The 22,130-nt window shown below is 45.2% G+C and overlaps 3 protein-coding genes across 4 annotated transcripts; 1 reads left to right on the top strand and 2 right to left on the bottom strand.

Moving 5' to 3' along the window:
• Positions 1-549: 549 nt before the first annotated feature.
• Positions 550-4,794, bottom strand: gal3st1a (galactose-3-O-sulfotransferase 1a). The gene is made up of 3 exons (XM_084456916.1): positions 4,534-4,794; positions 2,301-2,439; positions 550-2,183 (listed from the first exon to the last, which is right to left on the bottom strand). The coding sequence occupies exons 2-3, from the start codon at positions 2,417-2,419 to the stop codon at positions 1,028-1,030; spliced, it is 1,275 nt and encodes a 424-aa protein (XP_084313042.1). The 5' UTR covers positions 2,420-2,439; positions 4,534-4,794; the 3' UTR covers positions 550-1,027.
• Positions 4,795-5,635: 841 nt separating this feature from the next.
• Positions 5,636-16,646, bottom strand: pes (pescadillo). Of its 2 annotated transcripts, none has more exons than XM_084457306.1 (15): positions 16,479-16,646; positions 16,067-16,146; positions 15,531-15,684; positions 15,280-15,389; positions 14,947-15,118; positions 14,329-14,418; positions 11,915-12,031; positions 11,231-11,308; positions 10,991-11,080; positions 10,485-10,615; positions 10,132-10,257; positions 9,318-9,502; positions 8,938-9,090; positions 8,613-8,782; positions 5,636-6,826 (listed from the first exon to the last, which is right to left on the bottom strand). In XM_084457306.1, the coding sequence occupies exons 1-15, from the start codon at positions 16,500-16,502 to the stop codon at positions 6,743-6,745; spliced, it is 1,764 nt and encodes a 587-aa protein (XP_084313432.1). In that variant the 5' UTR covers positions 16,503-16,646; the 3' UTR covers positions 5,636-6,742. The 2 variants fall into 2 exon arrangements, with proteins under 2 accessions (XP_084313432.1, XP_084313433.1); XM_084457307.1 differs by having other exon boundaries at positions 5,637-6,826; positions 8,613-8,780; positions 8,942-9,090.
• Positions 16,647-17,217: 571 nt separating this feature from the next.
• On the top strand, positions 17,218-20,939 carry p2rx2 (purinergic receptor P2X, ligand-gated ion channel, 2; the record flags this gene model as incomplete). Its single annotated transcript, XM_084457258.1, has 12 exons — positions 17,218-17,357; positions 18,367-18,502; positions 18,727-18,798; positions 18,908-18,983; positions 19,085-19,181; positions 19,274-19,354; positions 19,478-19,625; positions 19,832-19,962; positions 20,165-20,255; positions 20,488-20,553; positions 20,670-20,747; positions 20,838-20,939. 12 exons carry the CDS (start codon positions 17,218-17,220, stop codon positions 20,937-20,939), a joined length of 1,218 nt encoding a protein of 405 aa, XP_084313384.1.
• Positions 20,940-22,130: the final 1,191 nt, after the last annotated feature.

Here is a 22,130-nt window from a genome sequence, read left to right as displayed (position 1 = left end):
TGTCTGCATTCCCCATTTACAACTCTGAAACAATTTAAAGGTCTAAATAGTTGCCTTCCTCCTGTTCGAAAAAAAGTATTTTAGTGTAACAAGAACCGACATCCGCCCACGCCCCTAAATGGTTGCTGGAAGTTGTAGTTTATCGACATAGCTTGCCAGTAATAATTCTTCTTGGTAAGAACTACATTTCTTATTACCCAGATATCTCGGTCCAGGATGAAACTCTCTATTGGCTCTTTACAGGGAATATCTGACCAATCGCTGTAAAAAAAGTGACCTGCTGGGTTTTCTTCGGCCAGACTGCGCACGCTCGCTCGCTTCTGTGGTAACACATTTCAGTATGCCTACAATTATAGACATATCAACATAATTTGAATAATATATTGCAATTTGTATTATGGAGGATTTACCTTACGGTTATAGCCTATCAATGAGTTTGATAATGAAACAGAGCGTGTTTTTTTCTGGGCAACACAAGACAACGAGACTGCGTTTAATTTGTCTTTACTTTTTTGATGAAGACACAAGAAGATTATCATTTTACAAGACTGGCAGAATTGAGAGGAAGAGGGATACATTTCAGCATTCCTTGTTGCCTTATTGTCCCAACGAAAGATGTTCTGCCCCCTTTCATGTTTATTCATGGTCAGCCCTATTTGTTGCCATTACAATCAATCAAAATCATCAATCCAGATAAAGCAAAAATAAGGGACAGGTCCAACCCTATTAAACACAAAATGTTTTAAAGATTAAATGTAACTGTATGTTTCTAGGGAACCGTATTATGTATTTTCAGATTGTGAAAGCACCTATCAGAGACATTACAGTTTGCAAACAAGTCAATACTGCTGACATTATACAAAAACAGTTCACGGCCCCATGATTGAGGATGCAACACAAAACGCATCAACAAAAACAGAAGACTGCCATTTCTCCATGTCTCTCATTCCGTCCCCATGACTCACAAGCACTCATTCACACACTCACTCAAAACAATTCATATACTTTATTCTCTAATGGTGAATGGTCAAAAGTTTATCAGATCCCTCATATGACCCCACAGCCTGGTGATCCACAGGTTGACCCCCAGCTCTGTGAGGTACTGGAGCTCTGGAGTGAGCATCTTACGACACAGCCTGCGGTGCGCCTTGTCCACACTCTTCTTCAGGTTGTAGCCCATGATGGACTTCTCTCCGATGGGCTGCCAGGGCTGCATGGCTGTCTCCTGGATGCTCCCGGCCTCCACGGCGTGACCCCCCTCGATACAGATAGCTGCCATCTCTGCGTTCCTCCTTCGCAGCTCCAACACGTCGTCCGCCATGCGCTTACGCCCGTACGCCTTCACCTTCCTCCAGAAGGTGGCGTTGAAGTGTTGGTACAGCTTCCAGTCAATCTCGTTCCACTTTAGAGCCTTGGCCCTCAGCTCGGGGGTCAGTTTAGACACAGTGGAGCCCTTGCGGGCATTGAGCTTAAAGAAGAGCAAATCGTCCATCTCCCAGCAGAGGGCGTCCTTGAGCAGAATGAGGGACTCCTCAAAGTACTCCACCAGCATGACCAGCTGGAAGCGCTCTGCGATGACCCTGATGCCATCCTCCACCCGTGGGTCCCCCAGTTCCAGAGTGTTGTCCTGCCCAAAGTCAAAGAACAGCAGATTCTTGAGGTAGAAGGAGTTGAAGCCCTCTGGGTCAAAGTAGCGGTGGGGGTCACGCAGGAACTCTGTCAGCTTGTCCTCCCCTGGGATCTTCCAAGTTAGGGGCACCAGGCGGCCAAAGTAATGGAAGGAGGACTCGAAGAGCTCCGCCGGCTCCCTCAGGATGGTGATGTAGGAAGTATCTGTAGGGAGAACCTTGGCCACCTCTGGTCCATTGAAGCGCATGTGGTTACAGATGATGTTGAAACACATCCCGGGCCTGTAGTCCTTCACTTGGGAGCGCTGGAATAGCGATGGGTAGAAGAAGTCGTTGCGACTGTCCGGGAAGGCAAACTTGAGCCTGTGCTTCTCCCCGAAGCGGAAGAGGATGTTGAGGAGCGTGCTGCTAGCGGTCTTGTGCGTCTTCATGAACATAACGTCCACTTTAGGAGTACAGAGGCTCGCCTGTCCCGGGGCATGCTGGGAGCTGTTTGTGATGGGTAAGGTGTGTGGTTGGGTGGGGCGGTGTGCACAGGAGTAAGGCACCAGAACCCTATAAAGAGAAAGACCATAAACACTGGATACATGTATGTGTCCAAAACACCAAATCAGCATCGTAGCTGTGTACTGCACATACATACAACCACTAATGAGTTGGAAAGGGCCTTACTCGGGCAGATTGAAGTGGACCTGAGGGGCAGAAAGGCAGTAGAGCAGGATCATACAGCTGGTGAGTAGGGTACCCAGGACCAAACCTTTACACATGGACCTCCACTGCTTGACAACCATGTTCCCAAGTAAAGGATTATCTGGAATGGAAATGAGATGAACATTAGGCAGCTGTTATCCGTAATCCTAATTTACCAAAGGTGAAGGGTCTTGCAGGGACGTGCACAGAGACACGAGGTGGTGCTAGGGCACCTGCCCTTTGCCCTGGGCAAGTGCCCTGTTGAAAGTCACTTTTTTTTTTTTTTACAGTGTTGGCCTAGGCTACTGTATGTGGCCCATGGTGACATTGATCAATTCTCGATTAAAAGCGTGTAATAATAATGCCCCAAAATGCGTTGTAATTTTGCCAGCTCCCCCCGCACACACACACGTGCCCCTCCCCTCCCCCTCCCCTCCCTCTCTTCCTTTGTCAACGGTAAACGCGAAAAGCGGACACAAACGGAGGCGCGCTACTCCTCCATTGCCCTTTCCCCATCCAGAGTGCCCGTGTGATGACAGCTAACCAGCCAGGTAACACATAAACGAAACGAGTGTATTGTTTGCCCCCTAAGCCTCAGTTTCCAAATTATAACTTTTAAGCATTTATTTGTCTCTGTTGTGAAGTACCCTAATTAAATTAGCCGACTGCCCACCTGCTTAACAACCGCCCCCCCCACCCGTCAACAACTCGCGCAACAATCAAAATACAAATGATCTGTCAGCACCTCCCCCCGTCATCATCTCGCCGTGCCCTAATTTTTCACTGAGCACCTGCCCCCCAAAATGTATGTGCACGCCACTGGGTCTGGGGCGATATCCACACAAAAAAATGATTTAGAGAGGTGCTATCACAATCTTTTTGTCAGATTATCCCGTCTCATGTGTCCAATTATTCAGGAACACATACAGCAGAACTGTCAAATGGAAGCTCCCAAAGAGCATAGGACACAATTCCCATGTAGCCAATTATAGACTGCTCTAAGATGAACTTTAATACCTGATCATCACAGGAGTATTCTTATCCATAAAAGGCTTACCATTTTACAGTGAGACTAAGCTGGGGCTATGTCATGTGTGTGTCACCTGTCAGGTTGGTAAATAATGCATGGCTGTGTAACGTGATCCTGTCCAGCTCCGGCCATTCCCCCTGTACTGTGTAACCAGATCTGTATAGTGACCCAGCATTACACAATAATGTGGGAGACACACTCTCCACCTGTAGCAGGCCAGAGACTAAATCAAAAAAAAAAAAATCCGCTTCATCGTTGACAAGACAATTTCCACAACCATGAATCCTGAGAACAGCCTCATCAGAGAAAAGACCTTTGTTTCTAGTCGATACACTGAAACAATACTCCATTTTGCATTGACATCAGACATTTTGCATATTAACAGCTGTTATATAAGTTGCTATAGCCTCACAGAGCTGGTGTAAAAGGCCTGTTTTCTGCTCCTTTGTCTGGGCGCCATGAAGGGCTCTTTATGGAGGCATGTGGGGGAGCATTCTCCTGCCCTCCAAGCCCAGTGTGACAGGAGGCATCGGAGAACTAGTCTGGACCCAGGGTGCTTTACTGGAGTGAACTCTGCGTGCTTTATACGCATAGTGTTTCATTTGCCCCAGGGATGCATCTGTATTCAGCCTCCAAACCTGAGTGGCCCCCAGGGGCCAATAATAAATACCTGGCGTTTGTTTTATGTCATCCCTTCAGATAAGTGGGTGGCGTCCCCTGCAGACAATATTCACACCTAATTAATTGCTGTTTGTTTAGGCTCTGGTTGTCCTGTTGCTGTTTCATGCAATATATCAGATCAAATGTACTGTAAATGTAAGAGTATGTTTAAATGGTGGCACCTGTTAAGTAATGGCTGCAATACCATCCATAGTTACTCTCCCCACAAATCACATACAGTTTACATACCCAGTGCCCCCAACCTTCAAGGCAAAAGAGCATATTGACATAGCCTGTTCATGGCATACAGTAACTGCAGATAAACGTCAAACAGAAGCATGGCTGAAACAATACTGGCTACACACTTAAAGAAATATTTTCAAAGCTCACCATTTCACTCTTCATAAACATGAGTCTGGATCAATTCAATTTCTATAATCAGATCAAATATGCTGTACAATAACAAAACAATACTTGTATCAAAGTAATCACGTATGAGTATATTAGAGTCCATAGGCACGTTACCCTCTTGTGCATGAATCCGAGTTGAAACCTATGGCAGCTGTTGCTCCCCCAGATGCATGGCTGTGAGTGGACAGTCTCCTCCTCAGCTACTGTAGTCTCAGAGACGCTGTCCTGATCTTGAGAGACATGCTGTCAGGAGCCTCACACACACTGAAGTCCCGCACTCTCCTTATCATTTATGCAACCTTCTGAGATCCATTCCACCGGCAGGTGCTCTCTCTCTCTCTTTCTCTCTCTCTCTCTCCCTCTCTCCTCTCTTCAGACACCCCTGACGTTTGGGGCCTCTACCTCCTCTTCTCTTTCAGTCCTAAAACTGATCCAGCGGAATAGAGCACCCCAGAGAGGCTCATTCAGACACCTGTGACGTCATGCTCCCTCACATGGGACTTGCTCTTGTCAGTGTGTATGAAAGAGGGAGAGGAATAGAGGGAGGGGGGGGGGGGTGAGAGAGAAAGAGAGGAGGGAGAGAAAGAGAGAGAGAGACAATGTATAGGCTCTATTCTCTGTCTGCATACAGAGGGCTATTGAGAGCAGACACTGGAGTCCGAGCTGCAAGCTGATAGCAAGTAGAATAAGAACAAATGCAGAAAAGGAAAGCACAAAGGCCTCGATTGTGCCAAATGATCAAGCCTGCTCTCTCTGACAATACTACACTAAAAACCTATCAGGCTGCACATAAAGCTGTCATTTTGAAGGAAATTGGATTGATACAATGTTAAAATGTGCAGTTAATGGACTGTTTAAAAGGTTTTTGACCATGGGTAAAGAACTTATTTTATCCCAGCAGATCAGAACACTGAATGGATATTGTATTTCACGACTCAGCTTTTCTGTGGCAAGAACATGTTTAATGTCATTAACGTTTTTACAGAACCATGTACTAAAATGGGTTATATACAAGCGAACCAACGCATCGATTTGGAATCTATCTGAGCTTCTAGATTTTGCATGCGTCTTTTCAAAACACTATACAGTAACATCTATCAGGCAAACTAGGATAGTGTCAGTAGAGAATAGAGATAAGACACTTAACTAGGAACGGAAGTTAATTTGGCACTGAGAGCCAGGATGCAGCAATATGGGGTCATATAGCACTGGTCACTGTCCCTCTCCCTTCCTCTCTCCACACTGTTTCCCTTCAGCACTCAGGGAGCCAACATAGGGGATCGTGTTGGTCTTCACACACCCCCCCCCCCCCAGTGCCCAGCCACAACACTCAGGCTTTTGTTGCGCGGGGTGGGCCCAGGCGTGCACGCGCCCAGAGTGCCAGGCTGAGCCCAGGACTGGGTGGGCATGTGAGGAATGCCGATCAGGCATGCGGGTGAGTGGGGAGGGGCCACAGGGAGGAGGAGGGGGGGGGTTCGTCAGCCGAGCCAGTGAATGAGGAGATTGAGCAGCGGAGGGCATGACTGGCCTGGCCCCTGGCCCACTGAGATCACAGCTCCATCACTGGGCCGATGGAAGGCGCTCCGTCGTCGTCATCAGCGCCCGCGCGCTGTCACGTCAACCCCCACACACTGACTCCATGGCGACCTCGGCCTCTGGGCCCCATCGACCGCCTGCTAGCCCATCAACTCTATGAACCCGGAGGGCTGCCATCTGGACACACAGCCAGCACCCGTGAATTATTCAGGCCCTCTCACCCACGAGAATTGGAATCCCAGTAGTAGAGACAAGTAGCAGGAAGTCATTCTTTAGTTTGAGACTACTGCATGTGTCCCATGCTCACCGGGTTGAAAGAATGAGTTCCATAAAGTTGACTGAAGTCGACATCTACAATTGTGAGGAATTCAATGCCTACAATTGCTATAATCACCATGTTACCTTCTAAGTGAATATCAATGGACACAAGCTTATTTTCTTTCTTTAGTACAGAGAATACAACAAATTAAAATAACAGGAATCAATTACAAATCTTTAAGGAAAGTCGCAGCAAACATCTTGAGTCATACAAACAAGAGCGAGGCAGACGTTCATTCTCCTCACCATGGTCGCTTGAGGCAGAATCAAAATTTCACAAGGCCAGTTCTCATCCAACTGCTCAGCTGGCAACATGTATGACAGGATACACCCAGGCCAAACTCCAGAGGACATACACTCATACATATCATAATAAACTCATGAATCATGAGGCTTCAACCATCCACGGATGCAACTCTGCATGGTTACATACAAAAACAAGTCCTTTATTATAATCCTGTTACATGTCTTATTGTTTCTTGGCCTTTTTCTTCTTCTTCTCCACCTTGCTGGCCTCGTCGTGGGCTTTTCTCTTGGCTGTCAGCTTGTTGGCCTGTAGGGGGACAGCGGATTGGGTTCATGAACAGTGAGGAGAGCGTACCGGGTTTTAAACAGTCAAATCAAGGTCAGGTGACCTCTAGAGGCTATCGTCTTAGTATACAAGCTTTCCAGAGCCCAGCTATTTAACCCTGTTAAACATTATCCCTGCAGCTCTACACCAGGAATTGGCTACCAAGTGGTGGTAGTGGTTTATGTAGTGGTAGTGTTAGTGGTGTAAGTGGTGGTAGTGGTGTAAGTAGTGGTGGTGGTGTTACTGGTTGTGGTGTTAGTAGTAATGTTAGTGGTGGTAGTAGTAGTAGTGTTAGTGGTAGTAGTGTTAGTGGTAGTAGTAGTAGTGTTAGTGGTAGTGGTGGTAGTAGTGGTGTTAGTGGGGGTGGTAGTAGTGGTGGTGTTTGTGGTGGTAGTGGTGTTAGTGGTAGTGGTGTTAGTGGTAGTGGTGTTACAGTAGTAGTAGTGCTGGTGGTGTTAGTGGTAGTGGTGTTAGTGGTAGTGGTGCTAGTTGTAGTGGTGTTACTAGTAGTGCTGGTGGTGATAGTGGTGCTGGTGTTAGTGGTAGTGGTGTTAGTGGTGTTACTAGTAGTGGTAGTGGTGTTAGTGGTAGTGGTGCTAGTTGTAGTGGTGTTACTAGTAGTGCTGGTGGTGTTAGTGGTAGTGGTGTTAGTGGTAGTGGTGCTAGTTGTAGTGGTGTTACTAGTAGTGCTGGTGGTGTTAGTGGTAGTGGTGTTAGTGGTAGTGGTGTTACTAGTAGTGCTGGTGGTGATAGTGGTAGTGGTGATAGTGGTAGTGGTGTTACTAGTAGTGCTGGTGGTGTTAGTGGTAGTGGTGTTAGTGGTAGTGGTGCTAGTTGTAGTGGTGTTAGTGGTAGTGGTGGTGTTAGTGGTAGTGGTGCTAGTTGTAGTGGTGTTAGTGGTAGTGGTGTTAGTGGTAGTGGTGTTAGTGGTAGTGCTGGTGGTGATAGTGGTAGTGCTGGTGGTGATAGTGGTAGTGGTGTTAGTGGTAGTGGTGTTACTAGTAGTGCTGGTGGTGATAGTGGTAGTGGTGATAGTGGTAGTGGTGTTACTAGTAGTGCTGGTGGTGATAGTGGTAGTGGTGTTAGTGGTAGTGGTGTTACTAGTAGTGCTGGTGGTGTTAGTGGTGGTGGTGCTAGTGGTAGTGGTGTTACTAGTAGTGCTGGTGGTGATAGTGGTAGTGGTGCTAGTGGTAGTGGTGTTACTAGTAGTGCTGGTGGTGTTAGTGGTGGTGGTGTTAGTGGTAGTGGTGTTAGTGGTAGTGGTGTTAGTGGTAGTGGTGTTACTAGTAGTGCTGGTGGTGTTAGTGGTAGTGGTGTTAGTGGTAGTGGTGTTACTAGTAGTGCTGGTGGTGTTAGTGGTAGTGGTGTTAGTGGTAGTGGTAGTAGTAGTAGTGTTAGTGGTAGTAGTAGTAGTGTTAGTGGTAGTAGTAGTGGTGTTAGTGGGGGTGGTAGTAGTGGTGGTGGTGGTGTTAGTGGTAGTGGTGTTAGTGGTAGTGGTGTTAGTGGTAGTGGTAGTAGTAGTGTTGGTGGTGATAGTGGTGGTGGGGGGGTACTGCTGTGAGCCCAGGTGTGCTACTAGTTTCCTATAGACGCAAAACCTCTTGACACGCACGCACGCACACGCAGGCACTCCTAAGGAGGAGAGACCACGGCTATCGTTCCCATGGTGACAGCACTACAACAAATGGTTTGGGGTGCTAGGCTGCGGGGGGATTCGCAGCATCCGTTCCCATGGCTACACAGAGCCGACCGGGTAGGCGGTCCTCACCTCTCGGACGGTTCTCTTCTTGCCGAACATGATCTTGTCATAGAGGTACTTCTCCTTCTTCTTCATCATCATGATGGCCAGACGTTTCTCCTCGGCCTTCTCCTCCTGCTCCAGACGCATGCGGTTCTCTGCCTTCACCTTGCCTGGGGTCACCTTCACCGGCAGGGTCTGCAAAACAAACAGAACCAGACCAGACGCTTTATTTCAGCAGCGCGCTTCAAACCTCTCGTCCATTCTGAGGACGCGGTCGTCGGTCAGATCTCTTTATTGGCTTGTGAGACGGGAGGGTCAGATGTGCCGTGTGTAAAGCCGGCCAGATGTTTACTGACCTTGGATCTCTTCTGCTCCATCTTTTTCAGGTTCTTTTCATCTGCCACCTCCTCCTCGTCGTCTTCTTCCTCCTCTGCTTCTTCTTCCTCTTCGTCTTCATCTTCCTCCTCCTCTTCGTCATCCTCCTCTTCCTCTTCTTCTTCTTGTTCTAGGATTGAATGTGTTCGTTTAATTGTGAGAACAGAGATGGATACCAGAATGAGAGGGAGTGTGGGAGGGATGGAGAAAGAGAGAGAGAGACAGATGGAGAAAGAGAGAGAGAGACAGACAGAGAGAGAGAGAGAGAGAGAGAGAGAGAGAGAGAGAGAGAGAGGGAGAGAGAGAGAGAAAGAGGGAGAGAGAAAGAGGGAGAGGGGCGAGGTGACTGCTTCATACCAGGCTTCTCTCCTCGCTGGAGGGCCATGAGTTTCAGCTTCTCTGGAGGCACGTAGTCCCCTTCCTTCTCCTCCACGAAGGGCGACAGATGTGGCGGCAGGGTCACGCCCAGGAAGTAGTCCTCCACAGGCAGACGCATCTTGGCGTTGACCGAGTCAAACACCCACTGGGGCTGGACGTAGTACCTGCCGAGAGACGAGACAGACTAATGTTGCTGCCAGTCTGGGTTGCGTAACCAAGTCTAATAGTCAAGTCACGATCAATGGAGCTCACAGACTATCCACTGATAACTGGCAAAGACATGGATGGAGCCTATATGGAGATGAATGGGCCATCATAGACCCATGATGCCTGAGCTGTGTAAGGAGGAGGGATGAGGTCAGAGTCTGTCAGGCTAGGCGTGACACCACCCCCCCCCCCCCCCCCCCCCCGACCCCCCCGCCACCCACAGGAAGCCAGGGATAACAGGGTCCGTTTGAGCCCCCAGGGCAGGAAGAGGGACCTCTGAAAGGGGGCATTGTGGGCCAGAGACCCATCAAGGGAGTGAGGGAGTGGGGGATGATCAAGCAGCCAACAAAACCAGACACACACACACAGGGCCACACACCATGTTAGACGCACACAGCACCACACACCATGTTAGACGCACACAGGATCTAGTTAATTCATAGCTCAAAAATCACTTGACTGCATCAGATTTTTTGTAATTAATTTTTTTAAATGGTAAAACGGAAACAAGACGTTTGCAACGGTTGTAATAAAACCCTTTCAAAGCGCTCCGTGTGACCCTGAGTGCAGCGTGGCGCCCCCTCACCTGTTGATGTACTGCTTGTCCATGTCGGGTCTGTCCACTATCTGGTGGGTGATGGTCTCGTCCGTCACGTCGTACGTGCCGCCGATACAGAGGGACTTGTCCCAGGACACCTCAGCCCCGAAACACCTTTCGTAGACAGGAAGGAGAAGAGTGCAGGAAAAAGTCGAGTCAGTCTAACAACGCTGCCTTTGAGGTGCACAGCAGGGCCACTGAATCGCCCTGAAAAACCTTGGGTGAGCTTTGGCGGGGTTCCCGCGCTATCCTCCTCCCACCAGCCTTCCTTCACAGAGTGGCATCATCTTGAACATGATATAGTTCCATGAACATAATATAGTAGTGAGTTTGTGTCTCACCTCAGGACAAAAGCAAGAGGCTCTCTGGGCACTTCCCTGTTGAGGAAGAACTTCAGCCCCTCAAACAGCCTCTTCTGGGCCTCCTGCTCCTTCTGTTCCTTCTCCCTGGCCTCCAGCTTCTCCACTTCCTCCTACAGGAAGACAAAGACAGAGAGAGAGACAGAGAGGGACGAGAGGGGTGGGGGGGGGGTGAATTACATATTTCCCAGGCAGGTAGGTAGAGAAATGTCATCATTTTGTTTACAAACACCTCCTGCCTAACCAGCACAGAGGCCTGGTGCCAAACATAACACCTCTGATCATGTGAGGAGGCGTGACTGTTAGGGGAGTGTTCAGTCTCTCCGTCCGTCCTTAACAAGTTTGTCTGCAATTTTCATCTGAACTGAGTTTTAATAACAATGACTTACAAAGCTCTGAAGATTGAGGCCTCCCCCCTACCCTGTAATAATGTGTCGTTTTGAGCACATGGACGGTCTTTAGAGATGCAAGCGTGGTAACGTTCTTACCCCGTCAGCAGGGAACTGGTCCATTTGGTTCTCCTCCTCCTCCACCGTAGACACCACCCGCGCCAGACTGGCACTCAGCGCCGACAGTTTCTGGACAGGGACAGCACCAAGGATCAGTTTCTACCGCAAAGATACTCACACCTGGACGTTGATAATCGCCAAAATTACCGGACTGGTAACTCGCAACATTGCAGAGAGGTTTTGTCTTAAGAGGCTCATCGTTGTGCTTCACAGCCTCACCTCCAGGTAGCTCTCAGAATCCATGGCGTAGTCTTCCTCGTCCTCTGGTTTCAGCCCTGTCTCCTCCTTGCTGTCCAGCTGGGGAAAGACGGCTGGGATTAGCAAAAGCCCCGACACGAACCACAAACCATCTCGACCGGATAATCAAAATATACAGTATATAAACACACACATTGACGTGGGTTAAAAAGAAAGCGGTGATATGTCACGGCTGAGATGGTCTTACAGGGGTGGAGAACGATCTGAGAAAGAAAACCTTGGGAGGGTAGACCAGGTTGAGGGTTTGGTTAGAGAGTTAGAATACCTTGGGAGGGTAGACCAGGTTGAGGGTCTGGTTAGAGTTAGAATACCTTGGGAGGGTAGACCAGGTTGAGGGTCTGGTTAGAGTTAGAATACCTTGGGTGGGTAGACCAGGTTGAGGGTCTGGTTAGAGAGTTAGAATACCTTGGGTGGGTAGACCAGGTTGAGGGTCTGGTTAGAGAGTTAGAATACCTTGGGAGGGTAGACCAGGTTGAGGGTCTGGTTAGAGAGTTAGAATACCTTGGGTGGGTAGACCAGGTTGAGGGTCTGGTTAGAGAGTTAGAATACCTTGGGAGGGTAGACCAGGTTGAGGGTCTGGTTAGAGAGTTAGAATACCTTGGGTGGGTAGACCAGGTTGAGGGTCTGGTTAGAGAGTTAGAATACCTTGGGTGGGTAGACCAGGTTGAGGGTCTGGTAGAGGCGGAAGTTGATGAAACCGAAGAGGGTTGTATATAGCTCTGTGAATGTGGCCATTACTCTGTAGTCCACATCTGTTGGATGCTACAAAACAGAAAGACAAACAGCCAATACAGGTCAGGGTTTCTAATAGAACATATCTGGCCATTCACACACTCATTCCAGAAAATACCTGGTCTGTGAAAACATCCTGTTAACCATTTACAAAAAGGGGCCACAAACCGGATCAATTTCCAATGTGAGCTTTCTCTTCATCCAAATAACCTTATCGCTATCGTATAGCAAACAGTCTATCATTTACCTTTTAGGTAAAGATGAAACACATTCAAAGTACAATAACCAGCTGGGTGAAAGTGATGGCAAGTCGATGCCGAGTTAACAATCTAAGTTTGTCAAATACTGCATTTACAGTATCACTTTGCCTGTTCTTTGATAAAAACAAGGGCTGGGTATTAGTAAGAACCTCAAGATATGATACATGGTTCACAATACAATATTATCAGGATACACTGAAATTGTACATTTTGTGACATAAGTATACATGCATATTTGCAGGATTTACTGAGAATTGATACAACCTATACTGTGCACCATCCTGGTATTCAGATATGTAAGACTAAGTGCTTTATTGATGCTTGAGAACTATTGACATATATATATATAATTTATTTTTATCACAAATCTGGCAACCTTGAGTGACTTTGCAAACATGAACAGTTATTGTATAAAAGATGATACCAGGGCTTGGAAATTTTACTCAGATTTTTTTTTCTCCCCAGACGTAGATAAAAAAACTAAGATCATGAGATCAGGCCTTAGAGGAGTAAAAACAAAAAAAAAAAAAAAAAAAAGGTAAAAACGGTCTTTATAATGTAACCATGTCCAAAAGCTGGCAGGTTTTCATTTCATTTTCCCACAACAGACATTTCTAGATCAAATCAGAACAATTGACAGACTGTGTCAATACTAATTCAAGATGGCGCTGATGCACAACATGCAATGCCCCATCTCGCCATGTTAAAGGAATATGCTCGTTTTTGACAACCTGGACCTTATTTACGACATATTATAAGAAGTTTGACTCACCCAGATCACTTTTTTGTTGTTCGGAGGCCTGTAGAAGAAATATAAAATCCAGCGCGAGCCAGTATATCCATGTAATGGCGGCGCACGGGGCATAGGGAATGCCGTTTCTCAAAATCCATTTTCGGCCGCTAAACGGTTGTTTTCATCAATCACATTGCATGAATCGACAGTTGATATTCCTCTACGCCAGCCATTGTTGTTTTGGTGCCAAATAAGGGATCTTGATCCTCTGTAACATGGTCTTTATAAGCCGCTCCCCCACTTGCTCCAGCACGCATGCGCACAGGCCAGCGCGCAGACTTGCTATTCTCCGTCTGTAGGCTACACTCGCGGCTCACATTGTCTGCGCTACGATCGGATTGTTGGTGCCTAGAATATTGTGTGCAATATGGCTGAATATTTGTCAGATTTAGAGGATCTAGAAAATGAATTAGAATATGACGGACGTCCATATCGTTTTGAGCCAGAGTATACGGACGAAGAGCTCCTTGAAAGGAGGGTGAGGAGACAGAGAGAGGAACAGCTGGCTCGAGAACAAACCGCTGCACGCTCCCGAAGAGATGGTAACTGGTGGTGTTTTTGCCTACATTGTCACCCTATGCCAACAGAGGAGGAATGCATTTGTTGCTCTGAGTGGGACTTGAGGCCAGACGATGCACGTCTGGAAGTCTCGAGAAATAACGACACATCGGAATAGCAAGTCTGCGCGCTGGCCTGTGCGCATGCGTGCTGGAGCAAGTGGGGGAGCGGCTTATAAAGACCATGTTACAGAGGATCAAGATCCCTTATTTGGCACCAAAACAACAATGGCTGGCGTAGAGGAATATCAACTGTCGATTCATGCAATGTGATTGATGAAAACAACCGTTTAGCGGCCGAAAATGGATTTTGAGAAACGGCATTCCCTATGCCCCGTGCGCCGCCATTACATGGATATACTGGCTCGCGCTGGATTTTATATTTCTTCTACAGGCCTCCGAACAACAAAAAAGTGATCTGGGTGAGTCAAACTTCTTATAATATGTCGTAAATAAGGTCCAGGTTGTCAAAAACGAGCATATTCCTTTAACGAAAGTGAAGAACAATTTGTGGATACGCCCTGATTCGGATCTGGTCCAAAATTGAATGGGTTCTTCCTTGGGCTCAAGTGCATGAAAATCGGTCTGGTAGTTTTTAAGCAATGCTGCTGACAGACAGACAGACAGACAGACAGACAGACAGACAGACAGACTCTATACGGATGCCCCATATAGAGTGCACTAACATGGACTTTTTGGGTATCGCTCTGCACTTACATCATGGGCAAACTGGTAGGGCACCAGCCATGTGATGGTCTGTCCGAGGACCTCCGCTTGGAAATAAATACCCTTAATGGAGAGGAAAACCTGTCATGGAAAAGAAACAAGGGTTAAATGTGTCGAGGTCTAAAACACCAAATTAACACATGCAAGTGGCCAGCCAATCACACACAACTCAGCCCCCCTGCATCATCAACCTCTAGGTCAACAAGATGATCCCTCCATGCACACTTGAGGGAGACAATACCGTTGGTATAAATAACCCGAAAATTTCCAGTTTATTTCCGTTATTTGCTGTTAATTCCCATGGAAAGTTTCCAACTCTGAATATTCCCAGAATTCTGCAACCCTACATAGTATGCCACATGCAGTATGGAAAAAATACCAGGATGTCCTACTACATCCGGAGGCATTATGATGAATCCCAACTGTGGATGAATGCCACTATATGGACTGCGACAGATGTGGTCAAATTTCAAGGCACAATGTTATGACAAGGTAGTATGTCCCAACTGGATGCGTGCAAAGTACATACTTTCTAGGGGCAGCTGTCGTACATACTAGTAGTAATAAGTAGAAGTATGCGATTCGGAACGCAGCCCTGGTTTCTCCTACCTTCTTGAGCCCGCGAGATGTGATTATGTAGTTCATCCATTCCACTGTGAGGCGCCGACACAGCTGGATGGTCTGAACGTGGCACTTCCCTGTGCGGGCGAACGTAGAGAACAGGAAGCACATGGAGAGGGCGTCGTCGATGTCACGAAGGGCATCTATGAATGTAGGGTACCTGACACACAAACAGCAACATGTCAGACATCACTCACTGGGTTTCAAGCCACAGTTTTGAGACCCCCCAAAGTCTGACAACTTCACGGTTGTGTTCACAGTAAACAGGGCTCACTAATGCCCTCTGGTGTTGGTCAGAAGTACTACACTGCTTGGAATCACCTCTCCTTGATGATGTGGTCGAGTTTATATCCTGGCTTGTTCTCCCTCAGTCGCTCCACACCAGTCCATTCTGACTTCCCATAGGCCTTCCTCAGTTTACGCACAAACACCTGCCAAACACATGATGGGATAAACATGTCAGGGGTTTACACTTTTTTACCAGTTGCTCCAAACAAGTTTGCAGATGACAGATAATGGTATAACATTACACAAAAGTGTAACTACTGGTTCACAACATACATAAGCATTACCTTGTACTCCCTGAACTTTCGAACAATGGGCTCATGCAGGAGAAAGCGGATGTCTTTTAGCAGATAGAATGTCCTCGGGGCTGTAGATCCCTTGTTCACCTTCTTCTTGTGCTTGGGCTCGTGGGGATAGATTCCTTTCAGAATACACAGGCGTCTGTGGCCAGAAAAGTTGGATTAAGTGATTTATTTAAAATAATAATAATAATAACACGGAGAGCCAAGACAAAGGACGAAGGGACTTAGAATTTGACAGCGATAGGCAATAAAGGTGACAGAAGGCTGCAAGGAAATAGCTAATGTCCACCACAACATATTCATGGGTTTCAAATGTAGTCCTAGACCTGCCATGTTGGGGACCAACACAGGTGTTTCAATTTATCTGATTGGCTCTACTGCATAGAATCCTATGCAGTAGAACTAATTAATTCATTTGAAACACCTGTGTTGGTCCCCAACATGGCAGGTCTAGGACTACATTTGAAACCCATGAATACTATGTTTATGGCGGCTTTGGCTAAACGGCCATCAGTATCTACCTGAAATCTGCCAGGCTCAGCTGCAGCTTCTTGCGAGCTTTGTTTCTGGTGATGTAGTTTGTGGCAGATCCCCTCTCAAACTGAAACAGACATGAAACACTTGTGTGAGGACGTGGCTAGCTAACTGACTAGCTATGGTTAGAGACATGGGAAAACGGCATTGCTATTTAGCTAACGTTAGCTAGCTAGCTACCTAGCCAGCCATCATTCGAGACAAAGTTAAAAGTAATACGCATACTAACGTTAGGCAAATGAAGGGCATTTCGTACATCATATTAATATTATGTCAGTTATCTGGCATCAAGTGGCCAACAAAATGTCATCTTGCCAGCTTGATTACACCAAGCCAGCTAAACTAAGTTAGCATTCATCGATGGATAAGAAATCTGTCAGCGACTCCTTCTGGGCTTACCTTCTTTTTCTGAAGACCACCCATTTTGTGAAGAATGTATATTTACTGTTAAAAGTAGCTTTGTGTGTTGATATGTTTTTCTTCTTTACAGAATCATGGAAACACAACTGTTCTAGCTAGCTATCCACAGGAGCAGAGCCGTGGGGAACGCTGCACGTGTTGTGGAAGTTGCACTGCTGCGTGGAGGACCAGAAGTTTAGCTGTCTATATTTACGCCTGAATAAAACAAGTCCACCACTTGCAATGGTTGATCAGATCAAAGTCACACACGTACTATACGCGTCTTTTAATCAATTCAAAATTCTCAATAATGTTATCTACTTTCAAAATGTATAGCGAAATTCCTTGCATTTGCACTCTTATTTCCAAATAGTGTCAATAGTGTAGGCTACTTTCATACCCTTGAATATTGGAATAAACCTACACTTTCACAAAGACAACAGAAATTGATATAAGATGTGTGAATTGATCGATATTGTAGTTGACAAAAATCATATATTTCAGGTCAAACTAATATTCTGTCAATGCAGATGAACTATGGATGTCCGAGAGAGAGAGAGAGAGAGAGAGAGAGACAGAGAGAGAGAGAGAGACAGAGAGAGAGAGAGGGAGGCGAGAGATCAAGGGACAGAGAAAGTCAGAGGAGAAAGAGAGAGAGAGAGAGAGATTGAGAGACATTGAAATGTCTGCGGACAAGGACTTCAGAGAGGACTTCCAGTCTGTCCAGGCAAGACTCATAATGGGACTGCGTGATTTAATCAGGGATTATTTTATTGGTTTTTGGGACTATGAAACCCCGAAGGTTATGGTAGTTAAAAACAAAACTCTCGGAGTCATATATAGAGGGGTTCAGTTTCTTGTGATCACCTATTTCATCTGGTAAGTTTTGTCATCCTGTGCTCTAGATAGGCTAAATGTAGCTACCTGTAGATATCTTAATCTAACTTTTAAAAAATTATATATATCAGGCTAAATTTAATGAAATTGTGCGATATTTTCTGTTCTTAGATAAATAGACAGTTTTGCATAAAAAGGAGTGGCTAGATTAAATGTAACCTTTAAGATGCGGTCTCTAAAATGAATAGAGCTCACTATATACAGTATACAGTAGGTATATTCACACGGTTTGATTGTCTAAAGCCTTATTGAACTTCCCAGAAAATAAATATTTTGTTGTGAGGAAATGCCTTTCACAAGCAATAAAAAAAATCAAAAACATAGTCACATCTTAATTGACGTATCGAGTTTATGGTCTCAAATCCATTACCGGCCATCTTCGTGTAATCTGATCCAAAAACAACAATTTTAATATGACAGATTTTGTTTTCCCAATGGTTATTCGAGAATGATCAGAGGAATTGATTTTTATATTCAAATGGGTCTACGCAGGCTTTGTATTTAGAAGAAAACCCATTAAACAATAATTATTACTAAGATATAAAATAACTGATAACACTTTATAATCATATTTATAGCTATTTATAATACTGTAACTATAATTTGTAAGCCTTTACAAACCGTTGTGGATAATCAATTGACTATTAACAAATCGTTTGTAATCAGTTCGAAATGTAAATCTAAATATCTACGTATGTAGACTGAAGCAAACACCATATGAGGTTGATGGAGAAATCAAACCTATAAGTCAGGTGTGACGTCTTCCAGAGGTCCTGACATCTACCAGAGGGATATTCTCTACAATCAGTCAATCACTAGGGATTTGGGTTTGGATGGATTTGATTTCAATTTACAAAAGTATGATTATAAAAATACTGTTATCCTATCTTGAAAACCATGTAACATGTTAATACAGTACTGCTTTAGCGGATTAAGTCATCCCAGAGAGCCATGTCCTCCATATTGCTGTTGTTGTGACATCCCTCAACAGGTATGTGTTTATAAGTCAGAAAGCGTATCAGGACAGTGAGACGCGGCCAGAGAGCTCTGTGTATACCAGGATGAAGGGCACAGCGCTGCAGGGAGACAAAGTCCTGGACATGGTGGAGTATGTCCGGCCCTTGGAGGTGAGTCCACAGGTCACACTGAGGGGATTATTCAGGGGTCAGAGAAAGCTCCCTTACATTGTAATTTGCATAACATGGCGGTAACACGGTTAAAAGAAACAAGTAATCCCATTACAGTACATTACAAGTACGTATCTAATCCAAGTAGTTATTACTGTGTTATCATATTTTTTTTTATTGCATTTGAGTATATGAATTATCCTGTTCTGGTATTCAATGTGCAGGGTGGAGATGTGATCAGCACAATACTGAGACGTGAGGTCACTTATAACCAGAGGCAGGGGACCTGCGCTGAGGTGAGAGGTCAATCAGAGGTTGTGACACTACAGTATACGCATACTGTAGGCACCAATTTGTTGACTTGGTGTCTGATGTCGGGTTTGACACTTTGCTCCATCTTCACAGCATTTCTCTGTTCCCAAGGCCAACTGCACAACAGATTCTGACTGCATTGCAGGAGAGATTGACTTTAATGGCAACGGTACAGATTATGATCTACCTAATGCTACATCAATCAGCACCGATTAGACTCTCTTTCCATCTCTCCATTCTCTACCCACATTTTCCTGACGATTTCTGCAGGACGGAGAACAGGGCGCTGTGTGCCCTACTACAACCTTACCTTCAAGACCTGTGAGATACAGTCCTGGTGTCCAGTCGAGCAGTACGCAGCAGTACGGTGAGGATGGAAGACAAGAGGACCCCTGGTCTTGACAAATTATGTAATAATACTGTAGTACAGGGGTCTAACTTTGTGCAGTCTCTTAACAGGGAGCCTGCATTAAAAGAAGCCATCAATTTCACTGTGTTTATCAAGAATTCCATCCACTTCCCCAAGTTCAAAGTGCTGAGGTAGAGTCACACTTACACCCACCCATATACTGTATAACCTGCTAGGCTCCCAATGTAAGGTCATTAATTGTGCATCAATTTAAGGAGATTATTTATCTATTGCTTTTCGAATTTCATTGGCAGAGGAAACATCAAAGACCGCAAACGAAATAAGCAGAGATACCTGAATAAGTGTCACTACCACGAAGAGACAGACCCATACTGTCCCGTGTTCCGTCTGGGATACATTGCGGAACAAGCCAGGGAGAAATTCAGTGAGCTCTGCAGAACCGTAAGCATACATCCCTGTCCATCCACTTCCCACACCTTGGACGTACATTCTGTATAGTAAAAAAAAACAATCTTGATTTCGACGTCTATGAAATCTCTGGAATCTGATTACAATGACTTAAAATGATGATACCACAGGATCACACAGCTGAGAGGATGTCTGTACTATAACTGCAATAAGGAGAGCTGATTGGTTGGCCTTGTCAGGGAGGAGTGATTGGCGTTTTCATCAACTGGAAGTGTGACCTGGACCTGGACCCATCTATGTGTGTCCCCACCTACTCCTTCCGCCGACTGGACCTCCGCAAGAACATGGCCAGCTCTGGTTACAACTACAGGTCAAATCAATCAAATCAAACTTTATTTGTATAGCGCATTTCATACACAGAGGCAACACAATGTGCTTTACAGAGAGAAACGGGAGGGTGGGTTCCATTGCATCCAAACTTACTTTGGCCATTTCATTGACACCTTCCTTTGTCTCACTCTCCACACCCTCTCTCTCTCTCTGGGTCTCTCATTATGTAATGATGCCAATAGGTTTGCCAAGTATTACCGCAAGGATGGGGAAGAGTTCCGGACACTTATTAGGGCCTTTGGGATTCGTTTGGATGTAATAGTTCATGGACATGTAAGTGGATCTGATTTCATCATCTAGAGTTAATTGATCTTAATAAACCATCACAGACATAGTGTATCAATCAATAAATAAATAAATCAAACAAAATGTATATATTCACAGCACATTTCAGACATGAATGTAACACAATGCGCTTCACAACAAAACTGCTTAGAAGTAGGTTAGACTGTCCCACCGGTTTATTCACATTTCTGTTTCTTCTTTTTCTTCGTTGTCTCTGCAGGCAGGGAAGTTCAGCATCATCCCAACCATCATCAGCACAGTCACAGCCATGACATCCGTGGGAATAGTAGGTTTTCAGAGATTATTTCCAGTTGCTTTTACCTTGCGGTTATGAATTGAACTCTATTATTCCTCTATGTACATAAAGTTTCTCATCCATGTCTTCGCTGTTATATCCTTCAGTGTTCCATCATCTGTGACTGGATCATGCTGACTTTCATTGACAAGAACGAGGTCTACAGTGATAGAAAGTTTGACAATGTAAGAACAGAGAAGGTGGTTCCATGTTTTCAGATAGTTTTAACACCATAACCTCGTTCATTAACATTCCTCCTTCCTTTATTGTCACAGACCACTATGAGCCCAGAGCCTGCTCTGCCCATGTCTACAGAGTTCACCATCATAAGCTACGGCTCCACCCACTCAGACCTGTCAGACGGTGTGCCTCTGTGACGCTGATCTCTGGCCAGACGCACCAGGGACAGTCTCTTCATGGACTGTCATTCTGAGCTGTTCAGGTGTCTTCAGACTGGGCTCTCTGATGGTCCGACCTCGCATGGTCCATGGGTGGAACCTGAACTGAAAGACTGCTACGAGAACCAAGAGGCCATCTATTGAGAGCAACTCATGGCCTGTAGACCAGCGTTAGGGTCAATACCATCCAAAATCCTGTCACTTCAGGAACTGAATTGTTTCTCTGTGGATCACTTCCATACTGTATCTTGTTGAGTTAACAGAGATTCAGATGGCGTTCACCCAACTCTGTAGAGCTTCAAGTCATTGAATAATATTAGCATCTGTGTTGCATAACATGAAACAAAACAAACCAGGTCATAGTCAATCAAGCATATTGGGTGTGTTGTACTGAGAAGTCTCTCACAGATTATTCACAATAATCAATCACAATAAATTGTCTTGTATCAACTTGTGCAAGGATTGACCATATTAGTCATCAATCCTAATCAACATAGAAGTGAGAGGATATACATCTGTGACTCATATGTCAAACCTAATGTTACTATAGACAGTGGATGCTGAGTGTTTACCGCACTGGAAGAAAAAGTCCAAGAGGAGAGCTACTCTTTGAGAGACACTAATCAAATAACGATGACATTTCCCACAAAATGGTTTCTGTAACAAGATTGTGGGGAAGTGTGAATCCATACGGAGAGATAAAGTGAATAATAAAGACATGTAGTGAAAAGGATTTATGTCTGGGGTCTAATGGATTTGCTCAGTAGATGTACAGCCACCGTGACATTTTGAAATAACAGAATGTGACATGTAATGGTAATGTAATGAGCATACATGACATATCATACACTATCATGCAATATTCTCAGAAAATTTGAATATTGTGAAAAAGTCCATTATTTTCCGTAATTTAATTAAAACAGTGAAACCTCCATGTATTCTAAATCCATTACACAAAGTTAAATATTTCCTTTTTTGTTTTAATCTTTATGATTGTACAGTATGTTCATTTACAGTATAAACTCAATACTTGGTGGGGGCTCCTTTTGCACAAATTATTGCATCAATGTGTTCAGCGTTCACTTCATGTGTAATGAATCTATCTATATATGAAAGTTTCACTTTTTGAATAAAATTACGGAAAATAATGAACTTTATACAATATTCAAA

Source organism: Borostomias antarcticus (genome assembly GCF_949987555.1).
Source record: "Borostomias antarcticus genome assembly, chromosome: 23".
Lineage (NCBI taxonomy): Eukaryota > Metazoa > Chordata > Actinopteri > Stomiiformes > Stomiidae > Borostomias > Borostomias antarcticus.
Note: the sequence above shows the minus strand (reverse complement) of the source record. Positions and strands in the feature narration are given on the sequence as shown.

What these genes read in the sequence shown, in the direction of transcription:
- gal3st1a (XM_084456916.1), bottom strand. Translation starts at nt 2,419, where the DNA reads ATGGTTGTCAAGCAGTGGAGGTCCATGTGTAAAGGTTTGGTCCTGGGT. An exon ending in GTCCACTTCAATCTGCCCGA is followed by an intron (nt 2,184 to 2,300) that starts GTAAGGCCCTTT and finishes TTCTCTTTATAG; the next exon opens with GGTTCTGGTGCCTTACTCCT.
- pes (XM_084457306.1), bottom strand. Translation starts at nt 16,502, where the DNA reads ATGGGTGGTCTTCAGAAAAAGAAG. An exon ending in CTGAGCCTGGCAGATTTCAG is followed by an intron (nt 15,685 to 16,066) that starts GTAGATACTGAT and finishes TTCTGGCCACAG; the next exon opens with ACGCCTGTGTATTCTGAAAG. An exon ending in GACAAGCAGTACATCAACAG is followed by an intron (nt 9,503 to 10,131) that starts GTGAGGGGGCGC and finishes GTCTCTCGGCAG; the next exon opens with GTACTACGTCCAGCCCCAGT.